The sequence below is a fragment of the Sinohyriopsis cumingii genome, chromosome 12, assembly GCF_028554795.1.
Source record: "Sinohyriopsis cumingii isolate HCF-2022 chromosome 12, ASM2855479v2, whole genome shotgun sequence".
Taxonomy (NCBI): Eukaryota; Metazoa; Mollusca; class Bivalvia; order Unionida; family Unionidae; genus Sinohyriopsis; species Sinohyriopsis cumingii.
The window spans coordinates 120,421,254-120,441,051 of record NC_142972.1 but is presented as its reverse complement, the minus strand read 5'-3'; the positions used below and the strand labels follow the sequence as shown (position 1 = coordinate 120,441,051).

The 19,798-nt window shown below is 32.5% G+C and overlaps 1 protein-coding gene across 1 annotated transcript in view; it reads left to right on the top strand.

Moving 5' to 3' along the window:
* Positions 1 to 19,798, top strand: part of LOC149787347 (protein O-glucosyltransferase 2-like) — a 67,310-nt gene that overhangs the window by 35,413 nt on the left and 12,099 nt on the right. Inside the window, exons 6-8 of the mRNA XM_089977899.1 lie at positions 1,108 to 1,345; positions 3,638 to 3,847; positions 7,126 to 7,215. Coding sequence (XP_089834025.1) covers positions 1,108 to 1,345; positions 3,638 to 3,847; positions 7,126 to 7,215 — 538 coding nt within the window. The remainder of the gene's footprint in view (positions 1 to 1,107; positions 1,346 to 3,637; positions 3,848 to 7,125; positions 7,216 to 19,798) is intronic.

Genomic DNA, 19,798 nt, shown 5'->3' with positions numbered 1-19,798 from the left:
ATGTAGGCATTTTTGTTCAGCTTCTTGGCAAAAACATATATCACAGACGTAGGCATTTTTGTTCAGCTTAGTGGCAAAAACATATATCACAGATGTAGGCATTTTTGTTCAGCTTAGTGGCAAAAACATATATCACAGATGTAGGCATTTTTGTTCAGCTTCTTGGCAAAAACATATATCACAGATGTTGGCATTTTTGTTTGACCTTGTGGCATCAATGTTGCTTTAAGTATATCAGAGAGATAGGAATTTTTGTTTAGGCTAGCGGTACAAAGGTATAGTATGGTTGTATGCATAGATATATCACATTTTGTTCAGCCTAGTGGCACAAAGGTATATTACTATCCATGTGAGACAAGTTACATCAGTTTATTTCATCAGAATCAATACAACGATTCTGTATCAAAGTTACCACTCTAGTGGCCTAGTGGTTAGAGCATCAACCCTGGATGCAGGAGGTCGTGGGTTTGATCCCTGGTCGAGTCATACCAAAGACTTACAAAAATGGTACTAACAGCTGTCTCACTTGGCATTCAGCATTAAGAGGTTAGTGTTAGGACTGGTCGGTCTGGTGTCAGGATAATGTGACTGGGTGGGACATCATGTTACATGTCTGCAGCATGATGCCCCAGTGCTAACATCACTATAAACTATCACACTGCAGACATCGTAGCAATATGACTAAAATATTGTTAAAGCTATGTTAAAAATCCAAATCATACACACACACACTGTGTCAAAGTTTCTAAAAGTCACATACATGCAGTGAGGTGAGAGCATTTGCAGAGGAGCCATTTGACCTGGCTTTTATTTATTATTCTTCTGCTGTATCTATGGATGAGTCATATAGTATTGTCCTGTGTCTTCCTTCTTCTACTTCCCCAACCCCATCATGAATTTTGTATTTCCACTCATTAACCTTTCAAAGATTTAATTAATTGGAACTATTTTGTGAGACTTTGCATTAAGTTGACCATCATTGTGTTAAAATATCACTTTTAGGGTATACTCTAAATGTTTATAGTCCCTGTTTCACTTAGAATGTTGCCCATCAACCTAGATGTTAGTTTTATTTGCAAACTAGTATTTATTCGGGTGTTGTTACAGAGTGTCCTTGGATGTGCTATCAGTGATGGGTAACAGCGGCCCAGCATGGCAAAACAAATCTAATAAAGGCTTTTGGCGTGGCCGTGACAGCCGACAGGAACGCCTTGATCTCGTAATGATGTCTCGTGCTGAGCCAGAACATATTGATGCTGCATTAACTCATATGTTTTTCTTTCCAAAGGATGATAAAAAATATGGAGAACTTGTGAAGAGCATCTCATTCTTTGACTTTTTTAAGGTGAGGAATTATTGCATGTCTTTATTTATGGCATATACTGATGTCATAGGTCATGTAATTATTGTTGTCTTTATTTATGCCATATACTGATGTCATAGGTCATGTAATTATTGCATGTCTTTCTTTTTGGCATATACTGATGTCATAGGTCATGTAATTATTGCATGTCTTTCTTTTTGGCATATACTGATGTCATAGGTCATGTAATTATTGCATGTCTTTCTTTCTGGCATATACTGATGTCATAGGTCATGTAATTATTCCATGTCTTTCTTTTTGGCATATACTGATGTCATAGGTCATGTAATTATTGCAGGTCTTTCTTTCTGGCATATATTGATGTCATAGGTCATGTAATTATTCCATGTCTTTCTTTTTGGCATATACTGATGTCATAGGTCATGTAATTATTGCAGGTCTTTATTTATAGCATATACTGATGTCATAGGTCATGTAATTATTGCATGTCTTTCTTTTTGGCATATACTGATGTCATAGGTCATGTAATTATTGCATGTCTTTATTTATGGCATATACTGATGTCATAGGTCATGTAATTATTGCTGTCTTTATTTATGGCATATACTTATGCCTTAGGTCATGTAATTATTCCATGTCTTTATTTATAGCATATACTGATGTCATAGGTCATGTAATTATTGCAGGTCTTTATTTATAGCATATACTGATGTCATAAGTCATGTAATTATTGCATGTCTTTATTTATGGCATATACTGATGTCATAAGTGATGTAATTATTGCTGTCTTTATTTATGGCATATACTGATGTCATAGGTCATGTAATTATTGCATGTCTTTCTTTTTGGCATATACTGATGTCATAGGTCATGTAATTATTGCATGTCTTTCTTTTTGGCATATACTGATGTCATAGGTCATGTAATTATTGCATGTCTTTCTTTCTGGCATATACTGATGTCATAGGTCATGTAATTATTCCATGTCTTTCTTTTTGGCATATACTGATGTCATAGGTCATGTAATTATTGCAGGTCTTTCTTTCTGGCATATACTGATGTCATAGGTCATGTAATTATTCCATGTCTTTCTTTTTGGCATATACTGATGTCATAGGTCATGTAATTATTGCAGGTCTTTATTTATAGCATATACTGATGTCATAGGTCATGTAATTATTGCATGTCTTTCTTTTTGGCATATACTGATGTCATAGGTCATGTAATTATTGCATGTCTTTATTTATGGCATATACTGATGTCATAGGTCATGTAATTATTGCTGTCTTTATTTATGGCATATACTGATGCCTTAGGTCATGTAATTATTCCATGTCTTTATTTATAGCATATACTGATGTCATAGGTCATGTAATTATTGCATGTCTTTCTTTTTGGCATATACTGATGTCATAGGTCATGTAATTATTGCATGTCTTTATTTATGGCATATACTGATGTCATAAGTGATGTAATTATTGCTGTCTTTATTTATGGCATATACTGATGCCTTAGGTCATGTAATTATTGCATGTCTTTATTTATGGCATATACTGATGTCATAGGTCATGTAATTATTCCATGTCTTTCTTTTTTTCATATACTGATGTCATAGGTCATGTAATTATTGCTGTCTTTATTTATGGCATATACTGATGCCTTAGGTCATGTAATTATATGTCTTCATTTATGGCATATACTAATACAGTTGTCATGTTATTATTGGACATCTGTATTTATGGCATATACTGGTCAGTTGGTCAAGTAATTATTGCATATCATCATTTATGGCATATATTAATACAGTTGGTCATGTTATTATTGGACATATGTATTTATGGCATATACTGGTCAGTTGGTCAAGTAATTATTGCATATCTTCATTTATGGCATGTACTGGCCAGTTGGTCTTGTAATTATATGTGATTACCTGCATATTAAGGTTCTTCATTTTTCTTTTACTACCAGTTTATTCCACCCTCTTCAGATTTGAAATATAGCCTGCAGGGCAGACTAAGCATGTGGGCAATGACCATGCATCTTGTTCATATACTGTTTTATATTGTCTAACGTTTTTGTCAGCTCCAGTTTTTACTTTGATTTTTCTGGACTCTAATCTTTTGTGCACCATATGTTTTCTTTTGTTGATCGAGTACAGTGTACTTTAATAAAATTATTTGGGTTTTTTTATACTTAAAAATCAATAAGAACATAATTAGTTCCACACCCTTACAAGTCAATTATTTTAGAAATAATGGTTGGGGTAAATGTCAGAGTAGAAAAATTAGTTGGTTCTTATTTCGTCTTTTTCAGCATAAATACCAGATTAATATAGATGGAACAGTAGCTGCATACAGATTTCCCTACCTTCTTGCTGGAGATTCAGTAGTTTTAAAGCATGACTCCATCTACTATGAACATTTTTATAAGCAGCTCAAAGCATATGAACATTACATTCCTTTCAAACGAGACCTTAGTGATCTAAGGGAGAAGCTACAGTGGGCTAAAGATAATGATGAAAAGGTAGGTCTGTATTCACTGTGTTCATGTGGATACTTATCATTAATGGTAAATGCATGCATTCATGTATGTTATTGCTAGATTCCTTTGTTTTAGTTAAATGGTTCATACTTTGGAATATGATTATAACTTCTTTTACTTGCATAAAATGACGACTTTTCATAACACTTTGAATACAATTTATTTAAATGATCAAGCTGGGGAAGGGGGAGGAGTAGTTAGTGGAAAATTTCAGAACACTGCTCAGACTTGTGAAACAACTGCAGAATTTGTATCCATGTAAAATGAGTTTTAATAACTGCAGAGTAAGTATCTATGTAAAATGATTTTTAACAACTACAGAATTAGTATCCATGTAAAATGATTTTTAACAACTGCAGACAGAATTAGTATCCATGTAAAATGACTTTTAACAACTGCAGACAGAATTAGTATCCATGTAAAATGATTTTTAACAACTGCAGACAGAATTAGTATCCATGTAAAATGATTTTAACAACTGCAGACGGAATTAGTATCCATGTAAAATGATTTTTAACAACTGCAGACAGAATTAGTATCCATGTAAAATGATTTTTAACAACTGCAGACAGAATTAGTATCCATGTAAAATGATTTTAACAACTGCAGACAGAATTAGTATCCATGTAAAATGACTTTTAACAACTGCAGACAGAATTAGTATCCATGTAAAATGATTTTTAACAACTGCAGACAGAATTAGTATCCATGTAAAATGACTTTTAACAACTGCAGACAGAATTAGTATCCATGTAAAATGATTTTTAACAACTGCAGAATAAGTATCTATGTAAAATGATTTTTCATCCATAGTATGTTACAGAAGTTGTTGTAAAGTTTGTTTTTTAAAACAAATAATAATTTCAGTTATTTTTGTTAAACATCTCTTTTTGGAATCTTTGCAGTCTAATGATCAGTAGGGTCTAAACCTCAACTTTTTTAGACTCAAATTTAAACATTTTTTTCAAATAAACAAGTCACTTGCTGAATATTAGCAAAATATTCTTGTGTACAAGTTGGGTCCAGATTAATAATGGGCACACAGATCAGGGTCTGTGAGTGTTCTTTTGATTAATCCAACACAGGTCAGGGTCTGTGAGTGTTCTTTTGATTAATACAACACAGATCAGGGTCAGTGAGTGTTCTTTTGATTACTCCAACACAGATCAGGGTCTGTGATTGTTCTTTTGATTACTCCAACACAGATCAGGGTCTGTGTGTGTTCTTTTGACTAATCCAACACAGATCAGGGTCTGTGAGTGTTCTTTTGATTAATCCAACATGGATCAGGGTCTGTGAGTGTTCGTTTGATTAATCCAACACGGATCAGGGTCATCTGTGAATGTTCTTTTGATTGATCCAACACAAATCAGGGTCTGTGAGTTTTCTTTTGATTACTCCAACACAGATCAGAGTCTGTGATTGTTCTTTTCATTAATCCAACACGCATCAGGGTCTGTGAGTGTTCTTTTGATTAATCCAACACAGATCAGGATCAGTGAGTGTTCTTTTGATTAATCCAACACAGATCAGGGTCTGTGAGTGTTCTTTTGATTAATCCAATACAGATCAGGGTCTGTGAGTGTTCTTTTGATTAATCCAATACAGATCAGGGTCTGTGAGTGTTCTTTTGATTAATCCAACATGGATCAGGGTCTGTGAGTGTTCTTTTGATTAATCCAACACAGATCAGGGTCGTCTGTGAGTGTTCTTTTGATTAATTCAATACAGATCAGGGTCTGTGAGTGTTCTTTTGATTAATCCAACACAGATCAGGGTCTGTGAGTGTTCTTTTGATTAATCCAACACAGATCCGGGTCTGTGAGTGTTCTTTTGATTAATCCAACACGGATCAGGGTCTGTGATTGTTTTTTTGATTGCTCCAACACATATCAGGGTCTGTGAGTATTCTTTTGATTAATCCAACATGGATTAGGGTCTGTGAGTGTTCTTTTGATTAATCCAACACAGATCAGGGTCGGCTGTGAGTGTTCTTTTGATTAATCCAATACAGATCCGGGTCTGTGAGTGTTCTTTTGATTAACCCAGCACAGATCAGGGTCTGTGAGTGTTCTTTTGATTAATCCAACGCAGATCAGGGTCTGTGATTGTTCTTTTGATTAATCCAACACAGATCAGGGTCTGTGATTGTTCTTTTGATTAATCCAACACAGATCAGGGTCTGTGATTGTTCTTTTGATTAATCCAACACAGATCAAGGTCTGTGAGTATTCTTCTGATTAATCCAACTAACTGCTTAGACCAAGGTCTGCTGGCACATTATGCAATGGCAGATATGTGCCAGTGCAGTTGGATCTGAGTTATATGCCAGTATATACAGCATGTTATGAATTTCTTTTTTACTTGTGCCTGTATATAGAGTATGTTATCAATTTCATATTTGCTCATGCCAGTATATACAGCATGTTATATTTCATATTTACTCATTCCAGTATATACAGCATGCTATAAATTTCATATTTACTCATGCCAGTTTATACAGCATATTATAAATTTCATATTTACTTGTGCCTTTATATAGAGTATGTTATAAATTTCATATTTACTCATGCCAGTATATACATGTTATAAATTTCATATTTACTCATTCAAGTATATACAGCATATTATAAATTTCATATTTACTCATGCCAGTTTATACAGCATGTTATAAATTTCATATTTATTTGTGCCAGTGTATACAGTATGTTATAAATTTCCTATTTACTCATGCCAGTATATACAGCATGTTATATTTCATATTTGCTCATTCCAATATATACAGCATGCTATAAACTTCATATTTACTCATGCCAGTTTATACAGCATGTTATAAATTTCATATTTACTTGTGCCTTTATATAGAGTATGTTATAAATTTCATATTTACTCATGCCAGTATATACAGCATGTTATAAATTTCATATTTACTCATGCCAGTATGTACAGCATGTTATAAATTTCATATTTACTCATTCCAGTATATACAGCTTGCTATAAATTTCATATTTACTCATGCCAGTTTATACAGCATGTTATAAATTTCATATTTACTTGTGCCAGTGTATACAGTATGTTATAAATGTCATATTTACTCATGCCAGTATATACAGCATGTTATAAATTTCATATTTACTCATGCCAGTATATACAGTACATTATAAATTTCATATTTACTCATTCCAGTATATACAGCATGGTATAAATTTCATATTTACTCAGGCAAGACACTGTTTATTGATGCCATTTCTATTTTGTAGGCTCAACAGATTAGCCGTAATGGACGACAATTTGTCATGGATCACCTACTTCCAAAAAATATTTTTTGCTATCATGTGAAACTTTTCCAGGTACGTGAACATGCTCTATAATACAAAGAATATTTGATATTATCATGTGAAACTCTTCCAGGTATGTGAACATGCTCTATAATGCAATGAATATTGTATGTTATCATGTGAAACTCTTCCATGTGAACATGGTCTATAATGCAATGAATATTGTATGTTATCATGTGATACTCTTCTAGGTATGTGAACATACTCTATAATACAAAGAATATTTGATGTTATCTTTTGAAACTCTTCCAGGTACGTGAACATACTCTATAATACAAAAAATATTTGATGTTATCATGTGAAACTCTTCCAGGTACGTGAACATACTCTATAATACAAAGAATATTTGATCTTATCATGTGAAACTCTTCCAGGTATGTGAACATGCTCTATAATGCAATGAATATTGGATGTTATCATGTGAAACTCTTCCAGGTACATGAACATACTCTATTATACAAAGAATATTGGATGTTATCATGTGAAACTCTTCCATAATTAAACTTGACACCCAGCAGCAGTTAAATGTCATTGGTGTAGTTGACATCATGAAAAATTGTATGCCCAACTGCATGCAGCGGGAACATTTTGACTTGGTTCTTTCTATTCTTTCCAACTGTTCTATTTAGCTTATTTTGAAAGATAGTGCAAAGGCATTTCAAAATAGAGATGTGAATTTGGGTTAAATATTTGTTTGCATGTGCAGGTACCCATATTAGATTTTCAAGCCATTGCAGAAAGTTTTCAATTTTTAACTAAGTTTGGGAATTTTTTGACAGGTTTGTAATACAGAAACCTTGCTAGTACAGTTAAGTAAAAACCACAGATGAAGTTGGCAAAGCACATTTATACTCATATGTAGATGACTTAATTATCTTTTCAGTCACTTGCAGTAAAATTTCAGTTCTTATGAACTGCTTTGATCGCAACAGGGGTATATGTTTTTACCAGGACAAATCTAGTTTATTAGAGGTTTGAAAAGAAGTTAACATATTATTTGTAATTTTGTTATATCTTTAATTAAATTTTTGGACAAATAATTACAGATAAAAAATATTAAAATTTTCAGAGAATTCTTAAAGGTTTCTTATGGAGAAAAGCTTCAAAATATGAAAATTGTATCCAACCAAATTCTGCAAAATTAATTTACCTTTAAAATTAATTAAGATTTGCAAAATTACCTTTGAAATAATGAAGACATGCAAAATTACCCTTACAATTAACGAAGACATGCATATTTACCTTTAAAATTAATGAAGACATGCTTACCTTTAAAATTAATGAAAGAACTAATCATGAGTCAAATATATCGAGTTCTAACCAGAATATTTGGATGTTGGAGTATGGATCATTTGGGTGCATGCCATAAATATATTTGTTGAGAGAATCCAAATGCTCAATGGATTAGATTCATCTAGTAGACTTTTTGTTTCACAGACAATTCGATATCTGTATCTTTTTTTTTCTAGGAAAGGTATGAAAACTAGTCTAGCATCACAAGAGGCCAACATGGTGGCGTTAAAGCATAACCGCTTAGCGGATGGGCTAGCAAACTTAAACATTGTTAAATCGAGTTACACCTGCATGAAATTGATATGAGAATTATTTATTTTCTCAGAAATGGCGAGTATTACAATTGTTATGTCCTTAATCTGCTGAAAGACAATAAAACTAATGCATTGATGGTACTAGCGATTTTGATTGCTAGTCGCACGAGCACACAGAATCTCACAACTGGCATTTTCAAATATTGTAGGGTAAGAAAAAAAAGTGAAAGTCATATACTGGTTGTAATAAAAATACAAAAGTGAAAGAGCGCAAAATTCTCTATATTTATTAGAGAAACCAACTACCGGAGTTGTGTTGTATCACGTGACTATCACCTTGACATGTGCTTCCTTACTCAGGCAGCATACGAATTAGGGAACCAGACTACTCTGCTTGATTTAATCAGACTGGCCAAGTTTCTTGTAGTTGTTCTCGAAATAAAAACATTGAGAATTATATGTTCTTTCTGGTTTTACAAAAGGTGTCAGACTTTCATTTAATATAATTGAAATTTTGTACAACAACATTGAAAAGGAGTTTGTTTTTTATATCATGTGACTATTGGACTTCTAATGTCTTTGTTTGAGAGTTGCAGAGTCATGTGACTATTAACGCAAATGGTGAGTACAGGGTCAGGTTTCATCTGTGCTGAGTTTTGTCTAGGCTGTCAGTGGATTAAAGACATAATGATTATAATACTTGCCATTTTTGAGAAAATAAACAATTTTCCTATCGATTTCATGCAGGTACAAGTCAATATAACAGTTTAAATTTGCTTGACCTGCTGGTAGGCTATCTTACGGTGGTGGCAGATTCCAGATTTTGTGTATGTAATTGCTCAGAACCCACACTCCATCCTAAATGTCCAAATGTGATAAATGGGGTTGGAATATTTGGAGGAAAGTCAGATTAGAAAAATTTTGAATCTCTAGCTGAATTTTGGTGTGAAACTATTACCCAGTGACATGTAGCTTCAAGCATTGGTTTCAGATCTTAAAAAGAACTAATGAGAAATAGGAAATTGTCGTCCCTTTTTATTATATATTAAGAAACAATAAGAGCCCATGTATCAATAAAGGTTTTGGGACAAAGTTTATTAAACTACAAGAAGACAAGTCGATCTTTTAGAAAATTCAGTCCTTGTTTATACACCAATATTATAGTTTTTAAGGTCTTTTGTCAAAATTTAAAGCAACCCTTTTGTAAATGTCTTTAAATGATGGAATTTTTAACCAGATAGTTTTAAGGAGTTTAGGCTGGTTGAAGAATCTTGTTTGAGATTTGATTGGTACACATAAATTCAGGGTTAAACTTCTTTCGTTAAAAGATAAGATTCTAATACTTTGCATTTATTTTTTATTTCTTCATACTGTGATAGGAAATGTTTACTTTGTATAACTCGCACACATATTGCTCTAGAATTCTTTAGAGTTAAAGGTTTGAAAGGAAACACAGTAATTTATGTTCATTATGTTGTTTCCACGTAGCAACATAATGCAGGTCAGCAAATTTAAAATTTGTATTCTGTACATTGAAATGGCTTTAAATGCCAATTTATAGGAATATAGTCAGATTTGTTTCATGTGACTCATTTTGTACATGATCATCTTTTCTGACATATATGTTTTGTTGAGTCTTGAATGAGAAACATCTTCAGATTTGGAAAATGCATGTTTTATAATCCAAAATGTTCTATAATTCCATTTAGTAATGGTCATATGTTAACCTTGAAAAAATGAATTTCATCCTAGAAGAAACCTGGAAAAGACCTGGAAATTTATATTTAGAAAAGCATGGGAACCATGTTACAAGCAATCAAATCTTCACAAATCCCTCAAAATTAAAAAAAAAAATGATTTAGACATAATTAGGCAGTCATTGGATGGAAAATGAGCGATGGTGATGGAGAGGCAGATAAAACTGAGAATAGGAATATTGAAAAATATATCATCTTTTTTCATTACATACATAAATTTGAACTGCAAACATATGATTATTTAAACTTTGTTTCATAGATTTATGAAGCAGAAATAAGAATAGCAAATACCAAGTAGAAGATGCTGAAGTAATGTATTATGTTAGGAGATATGGGGTTATATATAAAGGCATGGATGGTGTCCTGCTGGAGATCAGGAATTTTATTTAAGGGAGTGGGTTATATTTAAAGAAAATGCAGTTTATTTCAAAGAGTTATTGATACAATTTTAACTAAAATAAGGATTTGTTGAATATCGTTTTTCAATGTGGTTTTTATAATATGAAAGTTTGAAAATATGCTGAGTTGGGGCTTTTGCATCTGAATGCATGCTATTTTGGTAATTCTTTTCAGTCTTTATCATCATTTATTTTAATCTTTTTTTAATTGATCATATTGACTGTAAAATGTAGCATTAGCCTTTTCAATCTCCACATGATTACTGTAAATTTCATAACATTTTACAAATTTCACTACTCTGATCTCAACGTTAGCATGTTCTCTGTTCAACCGATGTGTCACTTCATCATACATATCACATGAAGGTAATGCCTGCAACAGCTTTTGTGAAAGTAATACTTCTAAATGCAATTATTGATAAGCAGCAATTATTGATAAGCAATGTGAAACAATTTACAATAACAAATACCATATGTACTTGTTTATAAATTGAATCAAACTGCAAACAACAAAGATCCTTATCTGCCATAGCATAATGTGCCTGCAGACTAGGGTCTATGTTGTTTGTTTTACTGACTACTCCTCACAAACTGCACAAACCCGGATCTACCAGGAACATAACACACACACACACACACAGACACAGACACACACACACAGACAGACACACACATATACACACACACACACACACACACAGTGTATGCATCTGGACTTGGACATTAATTACAATAGTTACTAGGATTTAAATATGATACAGAGTAATATTTATGTCCAGTTCAGGGGATTGATTTATAAAAAAGTTGAAATGTGACCACTCAAATTTTGTTGCATTCCTTTCTGTGTGCCAGTAAGATGATTTTCCTTGTAACAACTCTTTTTCCTGACACACCCATGTAAAGTAAAGTTGTGGTAGTTTATCAGTGTCCTTGATCAGTGTGTTAGGTGTTAAGAGGAACATTTCATGCTTAATTTCTCTGTTAAAATATCTAATAGAATAGATGGTGTATATGAATTGAACCATATATACTCACTTAGAAGCTCAGTCCAACTACAGAATGCTTACATTGAAATCTGCTATTGCATAATGCACCAGCAGATCTGGGTCTATGCAGTTTGCTAGGAGTGATCAGTAGAACAAACAACATTGACTTATAATGATTTGTTGGCACATTATGTGACAGCAGATCAGGGTCTGTTTTGTTTGCAGTTGGACTTGCAGGTTAGTATGTATGGTAATTCCATTCATTGATCAATACAATGGCTAGGTGTAGCCCAAACTTTTGTCAACATTCAACTGAGACCATTTCAAAACTCAGACAGGAGGTCTTTGTGTTATACTTGGGTCAATGCCCACTTTTGAATTGAGTCAGTTTTGCTCCTTTTTAATGAGAATTTAGATAGTGTTGTTTTGATGAAAACATTTTCTCCATACTGTAGATTTCACAATTTTGTTAACATAATTGGATCCTTACTTTTATCTTTATATCTTTTTTTTCTGAATCATTGATCAGACCATATTTACCTGAGTAGCATGCAGACCCTACTGGGTTGTGTCTATTAAGTTTAAATTGTGTGTAAATTAACAGCATAAACCCTGATCTGTCAGCACATTGTAATAATCAAGGTTATTTTAGAATCAAGGTTATTTTAGAATCAAGGTTATTTTAGAATCGAGCTTCATATTTTATAGAAGTTGTGAAGATTTAAAATTGATTGTATGAATAGTCATAAGCTATACAATTGAATACAAAATGTTTGAATCGTTTTAAGTTTTAAAATAGTTTGCACACTGTATCATTGGTCATAAATTTTAAAATTGGTTTCACACTGTATGAATGGTCATAAGTATTAAAATTGGTTTCACACTGTATGAATGGTCATAAGTATTAAAATTTGTTTCACACTGTATGGATGGTCATAAGTTTTAAAATAGTTTACACACTGTATGAATGGTCATAAGTTTTAAAATTGGTTTCACACTGTATGAATGGTCATAAGTTTTAAAATAGTTTACACACTGTATGAATGGTCATAAGTATTAAAATTGGTTACACACTGTATGGATGGTCATAAGTTTTAAAATAGTTTACACACTGTATGAATAGTCAGAAGTATTAAAATAGTTTACACACTGTATGGATGGTCATAAGTTTTAAAATAGTTTACACACTGTATGAATAGTCAGAAGTATTAAAATAGTTTACACACTGTATGAATGGTCATAAGTATTAAAATTGGTTACACACTGTATGGATGGTCATAAGTATTAAAATAGTTTACACACTATGAATGGTCATATGTTTTAAAATAGTTTACACACTGTATGAATAGTCAGAAGTATTAAAATAGTTTACACACTGTATGGATGGTCATAAGTTTTAAAATAGTTTACACACTGTATGAATAGTCAGAAGTATTAAAATAGTTTACACACTGTATGAATGGTCATAAGTTTTAAAATAGTTTACACACTGTATGAATGGTCATAAGTATTAAAATAGTTTACACACTATGAATGGTCATAAGTTTTAAAATAGTTTACACACTGTATGAATGGTCAGAAGCATTAAAATAGTTTACACTCTGTATGAATGGTCATAAGTATTAAAATAGTTTACACACTATGAATGGTCATAAGTTTTATAATTGTTTACACACTGTATGAATGGTCATAAGTTATAACATTAGTTACACACTGTATGAATGGTCATAAGTTTTAAAATTGGTTACATTGTATGAATGGTCAGAAGTTTCAAAAATGGTTACATACTGTATGAATGGTCAGAAGTTTTATAATTGGTTACACACTGTATGAATGGTCAGAAGTTATAACATTAGTTACACACTATGAATGGTCAGAAGTATTAAAATAGTTTATACACTGTATGAATGGTCATAAGTTTTAAAATAGTTTACACTGTATGAATGGTCATAAGTATTAAAATTGGTTACACACTGTATGGATGGTCATAAGTTTCAGAATTGGTTACACACTGTATGAATGGTCATAAGTTTTAAAATAGTTTACACACTGTATGGATGGTCATAAGTTTTAAAATAGTTTACACACTGTATGAATGGTCATAAGTTTTAAAATTGGTTACACACTGTATGAATGGTCAGAAGTTTCAAAATTGGTAACACTGTATGAATGGTCATCAGTTTTAAAATAGTTTACTCACTGTATGGATGGTCATAAGTTTTAAAATTGGTTACACACTGTATGGATGGTCATAAGTTTTAAAATTGGTTACACACTGTATGGATGGTCATAAGTTTCAGAATTGGTTACACACTGTATGAATGGTCATAAGTTTTAAAATAGTTTACACACTGTATGGATGGTCATAAGTTTTAAAATAGTTTACACACTGTATGAATGGTCATAAGTTTTAAAATTGGTTTCACACTGTATGAATGGTCATAAGTTTCAGAATTGGTTACACACTGTATGAATGGTCATAAGTTTTAAAATAGTTTACACACTGTATGAATGGTCATAAGTTTTAAAATTGGTTACACACTGTATGAATGGTCATAAGTTTCAAAATTGGTTACTGTATGAATGGTCATTAAGTATTAAAATAGTTTACACAATGTATGAATGGTCATAAGTTTTAAAATTGTTTTTTATACAGTATGGATGGTCAGAAGTTCAAACTTAAACTTAATGAATTGATAGTGTGGTGTTTCTGATGTGTAATTATACAGTTATAGTATATATATCTCACTGATAGTGGGGTGTTTTTGCAGTGGAATTGCACAACTATGGTATAGAGCTCATTGACAGTGGGATGTTTTTGATATGTAATTATATTATCATTGATAGTGGGTTGTTTTTGGTGTGTAATTATACAGTTATGGTATAGATCTCATTGACATTGGGTAGTTTTTGATATGTACTTATATTATAATTGATAGTGGGGTGTTTTTGGTGTGTAATTATACAGCTATGGTATAGATCTCATTGACAGTGAGTAGTTGTATATATCTCATTGATAGTGGGGGTGGTTTTGATGTAGAATTGCATAACTATGGTATAGATCTCATTGACAGTGGGTAGTTTTTTTATATGTAATTATATTATCATTGATAGTGGGATGTTTTTGGTGTTTAATTATACAGTTATGGTATAGATCTCATTGATAGTGGGGTGTTTTTGATCAAGAATTGCACAGTTATGGTATAGATCTCATTGATAGTGTGGTGTTTTTGGTGTGTAATTATACAGTTACTGTATAGATCTCTTTCACAGTGAGGTGTTTTTTATCAAGAATTGCACAGTTATGGTATAGATCTCATTGATAGTGGGTTGTTTTGATGTGTAATTATACATTTATGGCATATATCTCATTGATAAGGGGGTGTTTTTGATGTCAAATTGCCCTTATATGGTATATATCTCATTGATAAGGGGGTGTTCTTGATGTAGAATTGCCCTTATATGGTATAGGTCTCATTGATAAGGGGGTGTTTTTGATGTCAAATTGCCCTTATATGGTATATATCTCATTGATAGTGGGTGCTTTTGATGTGTAATTATACAGATATGGTATAGATCTCATTGATAGTGGGATGTTTTTGATGTAGAATTATACAGTTATGGTATAGATTTCATTGATAGTGGGGTATTTTTGATGTAGAATTGCCCTTATATGGTATAGATCTCATTGATAGTGGGTGTTTTTGAAGTGTACTTATACAGATATGGTATAGATCTCATTGACAGTGGGTAGTTTTGATGTGTAATTATACAGTTATAGTATAGATCTCATTGACAGTGGGTTGTTTTTTATGTGTGATTATATTATCATTGATAGTGGGTTGTTTTTTACATGTGATTATATTATCATTGATAGTGGGTTGTTTTTTATGTGTGATTATATTATCATTGATAGTGGGTTGTTTTTTATGTGTAATGATTTTATCATTGATAGTGGGTTGTTTTTTATGTGTGATTATATTATCATTGATAGTGGGTTGTTTTTTTTATGTGTAATGATTTTATCATTGATAGTGGGTTGTTTTTTATGTGTGATTATATTATCATTGATAGTGGGTTGTTTTTTATGTGTGATTATATTATCATTGATAGTGGGTTGTTTTTTATGTGTGATTATATTATTATTGATAGTGGGTTGTTTTTTATGTGTGATTATATTATCATTGATAGTGGGATGTTTTTTATGTGTGATTATTTTAGAGTTGCCATCTTCAAAATCTTTTTATTTCTGCCCAGCCTGGAATAGACTTTTGGATGGACATGGGATTTTAACTACAAGACTTCTTATGATGTCTGGTTGATCCTAAATGCAAATGGTTACCATTAAACATTCAGTATAACCACTGGGGTAACCATCTTGAAATTCATATCACTAATCCTGAATGGCTGGTCATGGTGGTTTCACTAAAATGACTTTTTGTGTCCTCTAGTTGGTACTGATTGAAAGTGGTGTTCCTCAAAAATCTAATATAGCCACCACTGGCAGCCATCTAAAAATAATTTGTCACTACTCCTCTTGAATGGGTGGTCGTATTGGAATGGGGTTTTCACTAAAAGTGTTCTTATGTGGTCTAGTTGATATTAAAAATTGGTGGCATTCTGCAAGAAGAAAAAAAACAGTCTTGTTAGTGCTCCTGAGTTCATGCTGAAAGACTTGTGATGTCTTGTCCTTACCAGATTAAAATGGTGTTAATCTGATTTTCAACATTGCCAACAAATCCTATTATTGCTACCTGTCCTAAACAACTGGCTGTAGTAATATGGAATGTTTAACTACAAGACTTTGTATCATGTCTGATTTGTCATAAATGATATCCAGTATGGTCGGCATGATGGCCCATCATCCTTATTTTGGCATGAATGCCCCGAATTGCTGATCCTGTTCACAAATCATCAGCCATAAAAATAAAATATCAGGAATTTTCCAAGAAAAATAAACCTTCCCCAAAATTGGACAAAGTTGAAGCCATTTCAGTCCTATCAAGTCTTTTCTGACAATTTATGATGCAAGATCAATTTCTGGCATATAAAGTGCTATTGCTCATAACTGTTTGTTTTAGTCCATCCCAGTCTTTCCCAGTAATTCTTTCCCAGTAATTCTTGTCATATGGTCAGCATTGCACCATCACCCAGAACACTTCATTTTACTTCATTGTGTTTTCTTCATGATGTACTGTGTTAATTGTTGTTTAATTAGATTTCTGCCACATTTGTATTTATTTGCCAAGCTGGTGCAAGGAATTAAAATGCAGGCTAACAATTATGGTTGCCTTTTCAACAGAATCACAAATTTTATTAACCCTCTTGTTCGTAATTTCCCTGATTGGCAAGGGGCATAACTGTGGCCATGTTGAAAATCTTGTAAAGGCAACTTTTCCTAAATGGACGTCCATAGTGAAATGTGGTTTCACTAAAAGAATTATTTTAGTATATGCTTTAAATGAAAATGGTGATGGCAACAATGGTAGCCATCTTGGAAATCTTTTTAACTGTACACTGCATCATCACAGATTTTTTAAACTCAAGATTCTGTATTGTAAGTTCATGTGTCTTCAATGTTTTTTGTCATGGACTGGATATGGTGGTCATCAGGATTGTCCACATCATGGATTGTAGTGGACGGATTAAGTTGTACGGCCTCAATCTGAAAGTTGCAGCACTATAATTATGTAATAGTGGATGTCAAAAACGTATCAGGGAACTTACCTGCTGACTAAGCTACAGTAGTCAGTGCAGAATTCTCTTGTTAACAATGCCATTTAATATTCAAAGATTTTGACACTGAAAGACATTGATATCAGTGTATTATGAGAGATGAGTGGTAAATTTCCATGCAAGGTTTCCTTGATAATATTAATGATACAGTGACTTTAATGCCCATGACTGAGAAGGAAATCATATCCAAGTATTAGTATTGATAAATAAGTAGATTAATAAAAGAAAATGAATTAGTAACCTGATTGCATAGACTATTTATTCAGTTATTCAAATAAAGAAAAGTGAAAAATGCTGTAATTTTTTTAATTTCCCCCAGTCACTTTAAAATTATATACTTAGCATGTTCCCACATAATGAAATATGCATATGTCAATTCATGATAGAGTCTTTACACTGTTTATAGCACTTATGTATTAAATATACATATACATGTGACACATTTTTTCAAAAATTGAGATAAAAAAATAGACATGTTTACCATTACCTGTTCCTACTCTTTCTATTCAGACTCTGTGAATTACATACTGCTGTATATTCTGAGCATTGGTTTAAAGTGCTCACCATTACGGATCACTGCCATCTCACCTCTGTCTGTGTGGGTTCGAGTCGCGGGTTCAGCCTATGTTGGTATGTGGGAAAACTTGCCGGTAGCTTCTTGTGGGTCTGTGGTTCTTTCTGGGGTTACCCCGGGTTCTTCCTCCACCATTTATACTGGCCACCATGTATAGCCTATCCTGGCTGAAAAATGGCATTAAACCCGACAACAACATATATTCTGAGTCTTTTGGTATAAAAAAATATATACTTATGATTGCTGGTTGTCTGATGAGTTTAATAATACTAAATGTACGGGTGAAAGTGATGATATCACAAAATCACTTAAATATTTATGTGAGTTCAGCTGTTTTTCGCTTGATGCAGATAACAGCTTCATTTGGTAAAGTACATTCTCTGAGTTCATGTTACAGATACTGTAAATATTTTCCTGAATGTCAAGCAAATATTGTCAGTTTAGTTACTAACTTGTCCTGATTATCCTTTCTAAGATGGTGGTGTAAATATAGATAAAACAATTGTGTCAGGAAAGAACATGTACAAAATATGTATTTCAACACTCTTGTGCAATTAAGCCATAATTATCCAAGTAGCATTCAGTCTTTGTGAACCAAAACAGAGTTTAAAGTCATGTGAAAATATTGTGGAATCTGAAACGGAATTGGAAGCATCTATAAATTAAAAGCATCTATAATCCAAGGCTAAATAATTTCAGATCTGCATGTGCACAGTACGGAAAAATTATGTGGCCAGTTAATAAGTGCCAATATGAAAAAAAAGTTTTTTTCCATATTGTAGTAGGGGTTGATTTGCCCTGGACATGCATGCATCGTCATCATCATCATCTGGAAATGCCTACTATTATGCAAACTGAGCAGTGAAATTAGCATCAACAGTAGATAAGATTGTATTTACTACACAATAAATTACCTCTAGTTCTTGTACATTGGTTTTAGCTTCATAAAGCAGAATTTTTCTCATTCATTTTTTATATCTTGTTTAAATTGGTACTAAATTATGCTGAATACATCCAATGTATATCACTTCAGCTGTTGTAAATCCAAATTATGTCCTTATGAACGTTTTGTGAATTCTAGGGTCATCGCAAAGATTTTTAGCTCTAATTGTCATTGATGGAAGAGTTTACAGAATGGTCAATCATTCATCCATTAGCACAAGTTTGTTATTTGTACTCTTCCTACTGTATCCATTTGAGGATTGCCATAAAACCATGCACACATTCATCCCATGGTCCAATTGGTCATAAATTAAAATGGTTCCACTCAGACATCTTGTAAATCTTGTTGTCTCTATTCCTTCTATATATATGGTCATATATTGACATTGGGTTTTCGTCTATATATGGTCATATATTGACATGGGGTATTCCTCTATATATGGTCATATATTGACATGAGGTATTCCTCTATATATGGTCATATATTGACATGGGGTATTCCTCTATATATGGTCATATATTGACATGGGGTATTCCTCTATATATGGTCATATATTGACATGGGTATTCCTCTATTTATGGTCATATATTGACATGGGGTATTCCTCTATTTATGGTCATATATTGACATGGGGTATTCTTCTATATATGGTCA